This window comes from Macrotis lagotis, chromosome 7, assembly GCF_037893015.1.
Source record: "Macrotis lagotis isolate mMagLag1 chromosome 7, bilby.v1.9.chrom.fasta, whole genome shotgun sequence".
Classification (NCBI taxonomy): domain Eukaryota; kingdom Metazoa; phylum Chordata; class Mammalia; order Peramelemorphia; family Peramelidae; genus Macrotis; species Macrotis lagotis.
In genome coordinates this window covers 121,908,269-121,923,822 of record NC_133664.1, presented here as the reverse complement: position 1 = coordinate 121,923,822, position 15,554 = coordinate 121,908,269, and the positions used below count along the sequence as shown (strand labels likewise).

Below are 15,554 nucleotides of genomic sequence, written 5' to 3'. Positions count from 1 at the left end.
TTTTTTTTGCAGGGCAATGGGGTTGGGGTGGCTTTTCCAGGGTCACACATCTGGGTGATTGTTGGGTGTCTGGGGCCGGATTTGGGCTCAGGTACTCCTGGCTCTAGGGCTGGTGTTCCATCTACTGTACCACCTGACTGCACCTATCATTATTATTATTATTATTAATTTTTTATTTTTCCTTTACTTTATTGCTCATGTGGGGTCTATATTTTTTGGGGGAGGGGGTATTATGTTTACTCTTAAACAAGAATATTTTAGTAATGTGTAAAAAACCATCATTTGTACAAAAAAAAAAATAAATAAATGAAGAGAGTGTTAGAGACAGGGTCTAGGATAAAACTAATGATTGCCTTTCTTCCCACACCACTTAAGGCTGCCACCACTACCCCTGCCCTCATGCCTCTCCCAATTAATCAGATGTATCTCTTCAGAAAATATTTTATTGATAAATTAACTCTAAAAGTAGCCACTTTCCTCCCAGTCACTGGATGGGCCAATGGCACCATCTGTGGGGGAAGGAAGGGCAGGAAAGAGCTGAGACCCATGTCACACACACACACACACACACACACACACACACACACACACAGGCTATGAGATCCCTGGGAAGGCAGAAGTGGGGGGTGAGAACTGACATGGGGTTCTGAAAGAGCAGCCCCCAACCACCACACTTAACCACCCTGAGCGGAACCCAGGGTTGTCAAAAGGAATGGAGCACCTTGGAATTTTATTGCTGGTGAATCCAAGGAGGGTCAGACTCTGCCAGGCTGCAGTTGCCCAGAGGGTGGGCATTAGGCTCAGGATTGTAGAGAAGAGGCCATTCTGGTGCCTTCCTCTGATTGGCCTCTTTTATGGTTAATAAGCCCTAACCCACTCCTCCCCAGGGGAGGGAAGAGACCCCGGGGGAAGGAATGTTTGAGCCAGGCAAGATTGGGGAAGGGCTAGGTTGTACAAGTGCCTGGAGGAACAGGGCAGACAGAGGGCAGCAAAAGAACCACCAGGCCCCTCACAGGTCTATAGTTTCACTGCTGACGCTAAGCTCGTCAATCTGTCGGCAAGCGTCCAGGAACTGCTCCTGGAGCAGGGCTTCTTCCCTGGCCAGCTCTGATCTTTCTGGAGAATGGCAGGAAGGCAAGGCCCTGTAGCAACCAGGGGTAGGGGGACTGGATCTCCTCCCTGAAGGTCCTGCCAAAGAAGAGCAGGGGGGCTTTTCTGGGCTGGAGCAGAGCAGCATGGAGGAGCTGTCCCTGGAGAGTCCATATAGAGAGCCGGAGGAGGCACTGCTCCCCACCAGCCAGGCCCCAGGGGAGGGAAGCACAGGAGCTGGGGAGCCCGATTTTTCCCTGCTGACCCCATTTGTCCCAGAACTCTCCTGACTGGAGGTAGTTCCAGAGAGGCTGGGCCCTGGCAGGGTCTCCCTAAAGACAGGACCCTGGAAGAAGCTTGGAGTGATTAGGACCTCACTGCAGAGCGCTTCTGCAATGCTCCGATGCAGGTCGATGGGGGAAGGAGGGCAGAAGTCCACTGTGCAATCACTGCCGGTGCCTGGGGAAGAAGCTGCTGAGGGGGCTGTGTTGGCAGCCACCCCCTCAATGCCCAGGTGGCCACTTCCTGGGAGCAGCAGGTCAGGACCCGGCCCTGTGAGGGCACACAAAGGCAACAGCTCAGCCTCTCCCTGTTCAATATTTCCGGGGGGCAACTTGTTGGGGGGCCCTGGTTCCCAGCCTGATGGCAGCAGTGGGGCCCCATGACCTGGGGATAATCGGAACAGCTTGGCCCAGCATCTCTGGGAAAGACGGGGGCTGCAGAGAGCTGGGTAGAGCCCCAACAGGGCTAATGGTAGTGCCACACCAACCTCACCCAGTCGCACACCCAGCTGGAAGGCCCACCAGGGCCAGGGTCCTGCCAGACCCAGCTGGCCTCCATAGCCCAGAGTGTACAACACCATGTAGCCCTGGAGTCCCCCACTTAGCAGGCCAAAGGCCCCTGCCACAGGAGCCGTACGGGCTGCCCGTTGCCATGATTGGGGTAAGGCAAAGGGGCCCCGAGTCAATGGGGTTGGGGTAGAGCCCTTGAGACCAGCACCTCCCAGAGGGACCCCTGGTCTCCGTCGGCTCCTCCGGCAGGACAGAGCTAGCAAGAGTCCTGAGAAAAGGAATGCCAGGAGAGCAGCAAGGCCCCGGGAGGCCAGCAGAAGGGGAAGAAGTGGTCTTGAAACAGCTCCAGCGAGAGTGGCCCCCGTGGAGAGGCCCAGCACCAGGAGAAGCAGAGTGGCCAGGCCTGCGGGACAGCGGGGAGGATGGGGACGGGCCAGTAGCAGGCAGGCCAGTCCCAGACAGGCCGAGAGGCAGGGCAGAGACAAGTCGTGCAGGAGCAGACGGACCAGTGCGGGCAGCCTCTCTCTGTGCCCATAGGCATCATAGAAGAGGGGGAAGGCCCGGGCAGCACCAGCTGAGAGCAGAAGTAGATTGAGTAGAGCTAAACAAGAGGCTCCTGGTGGGCAACGCCAAGGCAAGAGTGCCAGACTCAGCAGGGCCAGTAAGGCCACCAGTCCGAAGAGCGCACCCACCCCATACACATGGGCCTCCCATGCCAGCCCCCATCGGGCTCGGGCAGAGGCCCAGTCAGCCTCTAGGTTCAGAAAAATTGGGAGTAGTGGAGCCGCTGGAGGGTGATCCTCAAGTTCAGGCAGGTCCATGGTGCCACAGGCTTCTGACCCACACTCTGGCTGTGCTGAGGAGGTCCCCAGGCTGGTTGGAGAAGGGTCATTTGGGATGGGAGTGATATCTACAGACATAGGAGACAGATGATTAGCAAAGCTATTATGCCAACAACCTCCAGCCCCCCTATACCAGTGCTGGGACAGATGGAATCTATTAGTCCATCTAGCACCTTTCCTTTCCTTCCCTTGAAATCACATCCTTGGGATTGCTCTCCAGTCAAACAAGCAAGCAAATATGTATGTATTAATGACCATATGCCAGACCCTGTGCAAGGCCATGGAAATGATAACAAAATCAAAAATGAAACCTCCCTTTCCAATGTTCTATCTTTGCCGGTGGCCCACTGCCTACTCCTCAGGCCTCACTTCTCCCTCAGTACCCCCCCCCATCCCCCAGACCACATTCAAACTCATCACCCTGGACTCTTAACTTTGTGTCTGCCCATTGTGACTTCTACAGTTCAAATAAGCTTTTTCACATGGAACCTAAAATGTTTGAGAGGGCTGAAGAAGGATCACAGCTCTAAGAAAGGTGCTCATTTTATAGATGTAGAATTGGAAGCCCAAGGAAGTTAAATTAGAGGTGTCAAATTGAAACAAAAACAGGGGCCATTAAACCAAACATCAAAATCCCTTTCGACCGCATACTTTGTGTAAAATTGTCTATGCTCTATTGTATTTTTTTATTTTATGAAATATTTCATAAAATTACATGCCATTTACATGACATGAAATATTCCATTACCTTCCAACCTACTTAAGCCTAAATACAGGAGCATCATGGCTTTGGAGTGTCTGACTCCCCAAGGTTTCCTAGATTGTAATTGTCAGAAGCAGGATTTGAATCCAGATCCTCTCACTTCAGAATCAGTTCTCAATCTGTTCCTTATTCCCACTTATTCCCAAGAAACTGAGTTTAAGGGCCGATGTGCTATATCCACTGAACCATCTAGCTGCCCCAAGGATTTTAGTCTCATCCCTTGTTCTGCATTATCCCCAGATTCTGAAACAATCTCTTCCCCTAATGTCCTTATCTTCTCCTCCCCCTCCCCTCCCCTCACCATTCTCTGTAAACCTGGGATAGACAGAAGTTTCCCCTCCCCACAGTGGGAGCACAGTCTCCCCTTATTTTCATTGACTTCCCAATGAACTGCCGAACATCTCAGGGTCTCAGAAGTCTTCTTGGCAACCCCCCCCCCATGAAGAAGATACCCCAGCTAATCCCTGGAAAGTCTACCAGACTGTCCGTTTCAGGCTAACAGAACCAGGCCCATTTTATTAGGGGATAATTGGGGAGGGGATAATAGGAAGGAATAAGTCTACATTGATAATTTATTCTAAGGTGACAAACCCTCTCCCTCAGCATTCATCTTGGGACCAGAATTCCAGGTCCCAAATCCTTGGGAGGGGGAATAAGGAAGAGAATAAACATTTATATGGCACCTACAAGTGATCCAGGGCCATAGAACTAGGAATCCCTAGGTTGGAATCCAGCCTCTCACCCACATTGGTTTTGTGACTATACAGAGGTCATTTAACGTTTGAATACTTGCAATTCAACAACAGGGGAGGGGACCGGAGGGGGGCACAGGAACCTGTGACCACCCATCAGCCCGAAGGCTCAGTTGTATCATGGTCAAAAAAGATGAGAGATAGGGCACTCTGAGAAGGGGTGAGGGGTGGGGGGGAGAAGATGTGAGATCGACAGGAAGCAACTGTGAATGTGAGGGGGAGGGGTATCTTGGCTACCAAACGCATGACGCCAAAGGCCTGACCAAATCAAAGTAGGACAATACAAGGAAAGTTCCAAGAGTACACCAGAAGCTGCTCTAGAAAGGATTCTTGGGTCGTATCCAGGCACGGGGTGCTCAGGAAAAGGAAAGGAAAAGGCAGGGATCTGAGAAAGATCATGGAAAATGAAGAGGGGGTGGAGAGGTGAGAAGGGGTGAGAGTTAGAAAAGTCAGGAGGAAGGTGATTAGGAAAGATGACAAGTGAGAGAGCTGGACAGGTGGGGAGGAGAGAGGAATTGAGGGGTCAGGAGGGTTAGAGCTAGAGAGATCAGAAGGGCAAATCTACACGCTTCAATTCCGACTGCCCAATGGAAGCTGACATTGCTTTGGGATCTCTAACCCCATTTCCTAAATCACCCCCCTTTCTAACTCTGCCATATACAGGTCATGGCTTAAATCTATAAAATGTCTACCATTCACCACCAAATCAGCAGCTTGTATCTTTACCGATCCTTCTAATGTTTTACTTAACTGAAGGTTGCTTTTGAAAAATAGGTTTTCAGCACCTCAGAAAGATACAGGAGGCATTGGATCAATGTACAACATGGAAACAAAGTAAAGACTGACAGACTGCTTTCTTTAATAAAAAAATAAATTTTTAAAAAAAGATACAGGAGGCAGAAGAATGAATACTAGATTAGGGGGTCAGAGGGTCTGGACTGGAATTCTGGCTCTACCATTTACTCTCTATGAGAGTGTTGGCCCCTCATCTGGGGAGGGGAGCCCTGATGTATGTATTTAGTGATTTCTACATTTGAGGAGAGCCTCAAAGTCTAACCTCTTTCTTCCCCAGTTGCTGGGGAATACAAATTCTTATTAACTTGCAAAAGGGGGGGGGGGAGGGAAGCTCAGGGAAAGGTGAGAAAAGAGGTATAAAATTGAACTTTTTCATCTTTAGAAACTTTAGTAGCTTAATCTAATAAAATTAATAACCATTAACTCAAAACATTCAATTTTTTTTCACTTGGATGATCTGTAGTTAGTGACATGAAAAAAAATCTGTCCCATCCTGATGATTGCTCATAATATGTTCTCAAAATGGCAAATGATATGCCACTTAAACTTTGAAATTTATCATACATCTTTATCTAATTCTTTGAGAATATATCTGCTTCATCCTTGTGTTTTGTCTTTTGTTTATTATAACAAAACAACATTGCAAAAATAAATAATAAAATTGATAGGCAAAAGAAAAACACACAAATTGCCCTTCAAGATGCCTCCAAGTTCTAAAACCACATTCTCAAGATCCTAATTAGCATCAAAAATAAATGTGAGCACGGTCCATGGCTTTACTGAATTCAACAAATACCATTTGGATGTGCTCAACAGTTTCTAATGAAGGCAGAGATACCTAATGACTAAATAAACCATTAGCTAACATACCAAAAAAACAACAGACCCAGAACTTAAGTTTCTTCAACTTAAAGGAAAAAAAAAAGGACTAGGTAACCTTCAAGGTCACTTCTAGCTCTAACACTATTATCCTAATTAACATAATGAATAAACATGAACACAATACTTCATTTTTCTTGGAATAACAATTTGGATATATTAATAGATCTAATGAAGATCTCAGCTATCTAGTGAATAAATAAGTCATTAGATTGAGCTGGAACCTGGAACCTAGTAGGATGCTTATTGATTGATTATCTGAAAACTGAGGACAAGGTGAAAGACAGCTGATAGAGGATCTGTTTGGTTTCCTCTTCTGTAAAGGGAAGGGATCATAGATTTAGGGACAGAAGAAATTTTATAATTAGAAAAGATGGTCTCTGAGGTTCCTTCCATCTCTGGATTTATAATCAGTAAGATACATTAATTGGTTATTAGATATGAGCCAGGGCAAATATATTATCTGTCTCAGTCTCTACCTCTGTCTCTCTTATTCAGTCTCTTTGGGTAAGTGTCTTTCTCTGTCAGTCTCTCTGCCTCTGTCTAGAGCTCTCTTATCTCTACATCTTCTTGTGTCTCTTTGTCTCAGTCTCCCTGTTTCAGTCTCTCTCATCTTCTGTCTCTGTCTCTGGTTCTTTCCTCCTTGCCTCTTCCCATTCTTATGTTTATTCTGTCTTTCTTTCCAATCCAGGGGTTCTTAATCTAGTATACATGATCTTGTTCTGTTTTGTTGTTTTTTTTAATTGCAACTATTTCCATATCATAGGTTTATTTTGTATTTCTATGTATTTTATTTTATGCATTTATAAAACTTTCTCTGAGATACCCAGGCATAGAATCTTCAGTAACAGCTCAAACATATGATAAACATTCACATTTTTATAGGGTTTTAACATATACAAAGCACTTTCCCTCCCCAGCAAGACTGAAAGTGCAGGGAAGAAAAGGAAAGAATCCCTAATAACCCCACTCTCTTAATTCTTTTATCCTTTTCTTTCTTTCCCCTGCTCCCATACATTGGGTAATCTTGTTTCTGGGGACATGTGAGGGCATGGCCATTTGGCCGGACAGGAATGGCAAGGAACATCAAGCATTCCAAAAAACCCATCCAGGTTGGAAAGACCTCAGAAGAAACAAATTGACCCTACTCTCTCCTCTCATTACCAACTTCTCTAGGATGTTCTAGGAAAGCAGACCCTTAGGTAGTGAAGAGCTCTGGGTCTTGCCCTATATCCCTTAATGTTACTCACTCCTCTTCTCTCTGTTCATTATCCTAATCAAATACAATCTTTTCCAAAGGCTTGTCCCCAACCCATTCTTCCCCACCAATAGCAACCCTCTATATAATGGGAAAAACATCAGATTTGGAAAAAGAACCCCCAGCCTGAAGTCCTAACTTTACCTCTTACCAGCTTTTTGATCTTGAATAAATCAATTGACTCGTCTGAATCTCATTTCCTTCATTTGTATAACAGGGATAAAAATACTGGCACTTTTTGCTTATTGCAAAGGAAGACACATAACAAACCTCAAATTATTGAACTCATTTCATTAAGAATCATGGTACAATCAACCTCAGAGGTTGTTGGCAAGTTTCAATAATAAAAATAATAATATTTGATTTTTGCAAAATTGATTTTTATATTTGCAAAGTACTTTACAAGCATCATATCATTTAATCCTTACTATAATCAACACTATTATCCCCTTTTTACAGATAAGGAAACTGAGACTCAGAGAGGTTAAGTAATTTGCCCATGTTAAGTATATGGCTGAAGTGACATTTGAACTCAAGTCTTCCCAAGTCCAAGACCAGCATGACTATCCCCACTAAACTACCACCTCAAATAAAACTCTTTGTGAACCTTAAGGCAGCAGCTATGAAACCAATAAGTTGCCAGCATCACAGCCTTACTCCTCGATGTTCCTTCCCTAACATGCAGATTCAGAAGCATTGTGACAGGGAACATTATCATAGCTCACCAGAGAGGGAGGCGGAGAAATTATTGCATAAAAGATTCTACTTGACAAGCTCAGCCTCCACAATTGTTCCAGGGCTCTGAATTCAAGTCATCAACATCACTCAACACCCTGGCAATGTGCTAGGCATTGATGTGTGTGTCACTGTATCAGCACAGTGGGGGTGTTACAAAGGAGAGAGAAAACTCAGTTTCTGCCTTCTCAGAAAAAAATGTAATTTTAATATCAGTCTCTAAGCTTTCTCCTCCCCAGAATTCAGTTTTTCTGTCCAGGATATCTCAAAGATTCTGACCTTCCTCATGTTACCTGGTAAAGGGCAATAGAGGAAGAGATATAGGTTGTGAGTGGATAGAGGACCAGCCCTGGATTATGAAGGATCTGAGGTCAAATGCAGACACTTACTAGCTATTTGGCCCTGGGCAAGTTACTTAACCCTGATTGCCTTTTAAAAAAAGGGGGGGAGGGAAGGCAGTGAGATCTGCTTTTCCCTACCTGGGTTAACTGAGTGGTATCCCATGGGTTCTTCCGACTAAGATCTTAATATAGGGATTTTTAACCCTTTTGGTGTCATAGATCCCTTTGGCAGTCACAGGAAGTCAATGGATTCCTGCTCAAATAATGCTTTAAAATGCATAAAATAAAATATATAGAAACACAAAAGAAACTTATGGTATAGAAATAGTTGCAAATTTAAAAAAAAGATTGTGTATATCAGATTAAGAACCCATGGCTTAAAAGGACCTTATATCACAGATGAGGAAACCAAGGCATAACAGGTGACTTCCCCAAATCACCCAGACAATAAGGAACAGACCTGGAATTGGAGTCCAGGTCTCTGCCTCCAAATTCAATGGTTTTTCCATGATACTCCACTGTTTCTCTCTATCCTGAGATGTTTCCTTTCAAGGTAGCCTCTATAGCCCTCCTGCCTAGTATGGGTGGTTAAAAAAAAAAAAAAAGGAAAAACTGCCAGTATGAGTGAGCAGTTTAAGAGGTGACAGAGGAGGGACTAAAAAAAAAGGGCTCCTCCAGACTGAAGGCTTGGAGGCAGTAGCAGTTTTGGCAACTTTATCATCCCCACCCCCCATTCTATACAAAAGGATCTTAAATTCCCATAAGGTATCTAGGAAAAGACAAAACATGCAGAAGTCATCATAGACCAATCCACAAATCCTATCCAGGTTCAAAAGACCTCAGAAGAATCAGAATGGATTCATCTTCTGCAAGGAGTTGACCACTTGAGTCATCCCAGTTGTCCTAGTCAGAACTCACTGATCTCTCCAAAAGATGCCAACCATCCAGAGCCAGTCCCAGAGAGATAGGAAGAGACTAGCTCCCCCTGGGCCACCAGCAAGAAAGAAGAGGAGGAAAAGAAAATGGAGGATGAACAAGACGAGGAGGAGAGGAGAAAGATGAGGAAGAAGAGAAAAGGAGAAAGAACTCTCCTACTTAGCTGAGCCAAGCTGCATCTGACTGTTCAGAGTCATTAGGCCTTTCTTGGTCAAGACAGTCACCTGAACTGACAGGCTGCCAGCCAGTATTCTCTCAAGCCATCTCCTACCCTGAGGGCCACAGATACCTCTTTGACACCTTTAGGAAGGGCTCTTCTCTCTCATACAGACAGGATAGGAAGATGTTACCAGGAAACCAGTGCTGGCAGATCCTTCACCCGAGGGAGATTTCTATTACTTTGACCAGGATTAGCTCAGAGCCACATCAAACTTCAGTTCCAATTCACTCTTGCAGGGCCATGGAATGATTGCCACCCTCCTCAGCACTGGTTTCTTATCCAAGATAGTTTTAAGAGGTACTTTCAAGGGACAGCTAACTGATGCAATGGATTGTGCACTGGCCTTGGAGTCAAGAGGACTTGAGTTCAAATTTATCCTCAGGTACTTTCTAGCTATATGACTCTGGGCAAGTCACTTAACCCTGACTGCCTTAAAAATAATTTTCTCTCAAAACACAGAGTTGAGAATAATTGGGTATCTCCATATCCATAATCAATCCTTCAAAGCAATCAAATGTTGATCTCTTTGGAGTTTGTAATTTTCCTGACCAGTACAAGGAGGAAAAGGAAACATCTCTCATCTTTGTTTGGAGCAAGGTCCACAATACTACATGCCCTGCCTAATTAAACCACTGTATATCAGTAATTTGGAGTATTCAAGTCCCTGCTAAATGTTACTTTCTATAAGAAACATTTCTTCTTCTAGGAAAAAAAAACAAGATTAATTGAATAAAACCAAAGCATTAAGGAGGGATTGGGAAAATAATCTGGTACATATCTATTTGATATGGTCATTTGAAAGTTGTCTCCAATTGGAAAATAAATAAATTAATTTTAAAAAAGAAAGTTGTCTCCATCATTAGGCTGTGAGGTCCTTAAGAGCAAAGACTGTCTTTAGTCTTTCTTTAAATCCTCACCGTCTAGCACATAAAGGTGCATTGACTGACCTGGCAATGTGTATGTTGAACACACCTATCTTATAAGATTCAACAAATCAACAAGCAGTAAGTGTTGGCTAGGTACTTGACCTAAGTCCAACTGTGAGACCTTCCACCCTTGAAGCCCAGTTTAAAGATAAACTTCAGGTAGAGTAAGAAGAGAGAAGGGAACCCGGGCTTCTTGTACCTTCTGAAGTTCTCCACCCAGGCTAAGGAGCCCAGATAGCATTTGTCTTTGCTCCAAGTCTACATATCAAATCTTTCCCCTGAGGGGCCAAGCTCTATCTACTCCTGACAGCCTGTCATATCAGATTGGGCTGCAAAAGCAGACCATAGTACAGAGAGGAGACAATGCCAATCCAGGCAGAAAGTAGAGGGAAGAGGGAAGATGGAAGGGGACTTCATGATCTTTATTTGAGAGGAAAGAGGGATCTCCCAGGCCTCCTATAGCTTCAGATCCTCCAAGGGATTGTGCCTTGGATGTCTGACACTAGATCAAAGTATGATTTCATTACCATAGAAACCCTTTCCAACCACTGCAGATCTCAACCTTGATAATTTACTAAATAAGTCTAAGGAAGGTGTCTAAATTGGAGAGAGGAGAAGTAACCTGCCTCATATAAAGCAGTTTAAGTGCCCAACGATGCCACAGTGAGAAGAGTATTGAAGTTAGAGCCAGGAAGATCAGGTTTCAAACTTTTGCCTCTGGTACTTAGTACCTTGGCTTCCTTCCTCTTTTAAAACTCTGGTCCCAGGATCTGACAGCTAGAAAATATTCGAGGCAGGACTTGAACCTGAATCTTTCAGACTCCATCCAATTCCAGCACCCTACCCACTAAGGTTTGCTGACTCATAGGCTTTAAGAAGAGTAGCCTCTTCTTTTGCATTTGCTGAATTTGTTGAATCAGCCAGTGTTAGAAGAAAGCAAGGGGGGGGGGGGCAGTGCAGCAAGCTGTAGAAATAACTAATGGAGGAAATCTTAGTTGACTGCCTGACTTGTGTCTTTGTAGATTTATTTGCCTCATGGTATCAGTCTTAAATTAGAGTAGCTAGACTGGTACAATAGATAGAGCAACGGATCTGGAGTCAGAAAGACTCCTCTTCCTGAGTTCAAAAAATCTGGCCCTAGACACTTCCAAACCAGGTGACCCTGAGTAAGTTACTTAACCCTATTTATCTCAGTTTCTTCATCTGTGAATTGAACCAGAGACTGAAATGGCAAACCACTCCACTGTGTTTTCCAAGAAAACCTCAGATGGAGTCACAGAACCAGACATGATTGAAATGACTGAACATCAGTCTTAAAACTAAAACTCCTGGGGCGGCTAGGTGGTGCAGTGGATGAAGCACTGGCCCTGGAGTCAGGAGTACCTGGGTTCAAATATGGTCTCAAGCACTTAATAATTACCTAGCTGTGTGGCCTTGGGCAAGCCACTTAACCCCATTTGCCTTGCCAAAAAAAAAAAAACCTAAAAAAACAAACAAACCAATAAACCCTATAAACTCCTGTTGTCTATGTGACTTTCCTACATCACCCAGCATAGTAGCAAAGTAAGGACTAATAAATTCTTCTCCATTAGAATGTAAGTTCCTTGAAGATAGGAATAGTTTGGGTATTTCTTTGTGTCCCCCAGTTTGGTACAGTCTGGAATATATTAAGTACTTAAAAATTTCATGTTGACTTGATAGCTTGATTTAAGGAGGAGGAGGAGGAGGAGGAGGAGGAGATGACAGCAAGCAAGTTCTTACCTGGAGGCTCACTCTCCACTGACTCACTACTTGGGGAGGGATCTGGGTCCACAGTGCTATTTGTGAGATTATCCTCCAAAAGCTCTAGCTGAGAGGAGAGGGTAGTGCCAAAGAACCCTGCAAAGGGAACAGGAGAGACCTGAGACCATGCCCAGAGTACCCACCCTTTTTCTGTCTTCCTTCAACCCTCATGAGTGCTTGAAGAAGGCTTAAGGAGAAAACCTCAGTGACTCATAAGATACTGGATAGTTAGGGTGGCTAGGTGGCGAAGTGGATAAAGCACCGGCCTTGGAGTTAGGAGCACCTGGGTTCAAATCTGGTCTCAGACACTTAATAATTACCTAGCCGTGTGGCCTTGGGTAAGCCACTTAACCCCATTTGCCTTACAAAAACCTAAAAAAAAAAAGATACTGGATAGTTTATAGGAGGATACTGGATATCATGTAACCCAAAATGGAACAGTGGGGACATGACTTGATCTGTGTCACACAGAGCACTCACCAGAACCCAGTGTGTCGATTTTATTTTCTATCACATCACAGCCCATCCATGACATGTACTTTCTCCTCTACATAATTCCTAAGTGATCAGGTAGGTGGGCTTGAAAGACATGCCCACAAATGAATTAATTGAGTGAAAGGCAGATGCAATGCATGGGATAGTGTCTGCATCAGTTATATGGTAAATCATCTACACTCCATTGGTTGAGAGAAGCACTATTCATTCCAATTTATAGTCTGGAAGGATGGGAAAGGTTGGATGTATGGTGGTCCTCTTTCCTGTAAGTTGGAGCTAGGGTAACCCACTAGTGATTCACACATCCCCCCATGGATCAAATGCCAATACTCACCAAAGGGACCCAGGCGGCCTGCTATCTCAGCCAGGCTGGCTCGAAGGCTGGGTAGTAAGGGTAGCATCTTGTGCCCAAGGGTGGGTGCTGCCCCTGCTCTCAGTGCTACATCAAACTTCAGCTCCAATTCACCTTTGTGGGGCCATGGGGTGCTGGGTGGAGGGGCTGTGGCTTGGAAGGTAGTGTCCAAGGATAGCGTGCCCAGGAGAGGAAGCCCATCTTTGGGTCCAGATTTGGGAGAGGTGGACTGCAAAGGCAGGGTGGAGGTACTGGAGACAGCACTGCCCTCCGCAGATCCCCACTCTGGGGAATTCATCAACAGTCCAGGGAGAGTGTCAGTTCTCAGCCCACTCACCCCATCATCAGGCCCCTGGTCCAGAATTTGGAGTCGAGGCTGGGTCTCTGTGGCAAGTGCTCCCCAGGCAGCTCCAGGTCCCCGAACGTGAAACTTAAAGTTGAGGCCCAGGTTGAGAGAAAGCATGGAGGCCTCACTCTGAGGGCGTGGGGCCAAGGTGGTAAGAAAAGCACCAGGAACCGGGGAGCCAGGTTGGGGGGCCACAGGAGCACCCAGGAGGACCCAGCAAATCAGCCCCAGCCCAACCCAGCCTTGCCTGGCCATGACCCCCACACTGGAGAACACCACACCTCCAGGGAGAGAAGCACTGTCCTTCTGTCTGTCCTAAAGAAAATACATATACCTCAGTTAGCCCTGCTTGCCAAGGGAAATGTTTCAGCTTCCCCTCTCCCATGGGGAGATAGGCCCATGGATAGCGGGTAGGATACATTTCTGACTCAGCAAAAGGCCCCGGGAGGGCAAGTAACAAGATCCTATGGAGAAGCCAAAGGTCTTTGGCCCCTGAAAGAAAAATGATATTCTGGCTCCTCTCCCAAAGCCCCCTTCTCTGCAAAGCTAGCTTAGTACATTGGACATAGTAGCCACATGATAAATGATTATTGAATGAATGGACCTTTCTCACTCAATCTCCCAGCCTTTTATTACTCTGGCCAGCATCCCCAAACCAGCCCCAGCCTCTACAGACCTGGGGCTGTGAGTCCAAACTGCGGCAGAGTATATCGCTATGGCCCCATCGATTCCCTCCAAGTCTGTCTGCTACCCTTTCCTACCCTTGCCTAAATCAACCAATTGCTCCTCAGGACCTGCACCACCGTTCTCATTCCTATGGGACACTGGGGGCTTCCAGCCCTTTCTGCCTCACCCCTACCTGTCCCACCTTGAAGGACTAGAATTACTGACCCCAAGCCAGGATATTGGCTCTTAACCTCGCAGAGCAGCTAAGGCTTAAAGGAGACCACCGGGACCTGGGGGAGGGGTGTGAGAGTGGAGAGAAGCCCCACGAGGTGGTTAGGAAATGGGGAGAGAGAATGGGGGAGGGGAGCTTCACATTCTAACAGGAGAAGCCCCTCCCAGCATAGGAAGTACACCCCTGCCCCCCACCCCAACTCCTTCTTGGGGATTTTCTGTCCCTTTTCCTGTAGGGAAAGGTGTGGGGTGGGGATGGGGGTTGGGGGGATTTTCTATTTCAGGGTTGAGAAAGGCCCCAGGCTCCTGGCTCCCCAGGGAAGAAAGCCAGGCAGCCCCAGACTCCTGACTCCCGCAGCTTCAAAGACAAACCCCACCAAGGATGGGATAACCAGCCACATCAGACCCGGTGGGGTGGGGGCGGGGTGGGGGCGGGGGTGGGGCCGGGAAGAGGGGGAAGGGAGAATGAAAAGCATAGGGAGGGGGAGATGAGATAAGGACACACACAGGCACAAACAACCCCACACACACCCGCTATACCCCCCTATCCCACACGCCCCTACAGACGCCCATCTAGGCAGGCACACCAGTGCATTCTCTCACACGCTGTCTCCCCCTGTGCAACTCCTTCACTCAAGGTGGCCCCCCACCAGTAACACACTCACAACCTGTGAGTCTCTACTCACAGCCCCCCGCCCCCCCCCCACAGTCCAGTCCTCCACCCAAGCGCCCCGGCAGCTTCACTCCCCCAACCCCGGGGATGGGCATCCGCCCCCTCCCCACTGGGCTTCCCCCGGGGTCGGTCTCCTCTGAAAGCCCTTCTCAGGGAGGGGAGGAAACAGCCGCCCCTGCCCGGGTCCAAGACAGCTGGGAAAAGGCCAGAAAAGAGGAGCCCCTTCCCCCCAGCCCCTCGGCTCCCCTCGGTCTCGGCAAGGAAAGGAAGAAGGGGTGCTGAATGGGGAGGAAAGCCTGCCCTTGAGACAGCTCCCTACACACACACACACACACGCACACATGCACACACACGCATACACACACACACGCACACACACACACACGCACACGCACACACACACGCACACGCCCCGCATCCAGATGCGCATCGCCAGTCCCCCAGCCTGGCCCCAGCCCGGAGTCCTCCTGGTCCTCCCCATCGCCCGCCCTGCCGGCCACGGTCGCCCCCCAGCCGCGGACCCCAGCTCGGCCCCGGCGCCCCACGCGGCTCGGCCCGGCCCGGGTCCCAGAGCCGGCTCTCACCGTGCCCGGCTCCCGAGGCTCCGCGGCTTCTCGCTCCCCGCGGCTCCGCCTCCTGGCTCGCAGCCCCCGGCTCCAGCAGAACCTCTGGGCTCAGGGTC

At 47.3% G+C, this 15,554-nt stretch overlaps 1 protein-coding gene across 1 annotated transcript; it reads right to left on the bottom strand.

Annotated features, from left to right (window-relative positions):
* Positions 1-522: 522 nt before the first annotated feature.
* PRRT4 (proline rich transmembrane protein 4) lies at positions 523-13,897 on the bottom strand. The gene is made up of 3 exons (XM_074195135.1): positions 12,939-13,897; positions 12,089-12,205; positions 523-2,790 (listed from the first exon to the last, which is right to left on the bottom strand). The coding sequence occupies exons 1-3, from the start codon at positions 13,555-13,557 to the stop codon at positions 1,010-1,012; spliced, it is 2,517 nt and encodes an 838-aa protein (XP_074051236.1). The 5' UTR covers positions 13,558-13,897; the 3' UTR covers positions 523-1,009.
* Between the last annotated feature and the right edge of the window lie 1,657 nt (positions 13,898-15,554).

Bases quoted from the DNA above. Each gene is read 5' to 3' on its own strand.
- PRRT4 (XM_074195135.1), bottom strand. From the start codon at position 13,557: ATGGCCAGGCAAGGCTGGGTTGGGCTGGGGCTGATTTGCTGGGTCCTC. The intron at 12,206-12,938 runs GTGAGTATTGGC...TTCCCTTTGCAG, and splicing joins AGGCCGCCTGGGTCCCTTTG to GGTTCTTTGGCACTACCCTC. The intron at 2,791-12,088 runs GTAAGAACTTGC...CTATGTCTGTAG, and splicing joins AGTGGAGAGTGAGCCTCCAG to ATATCACTCCCATCCCAAAT.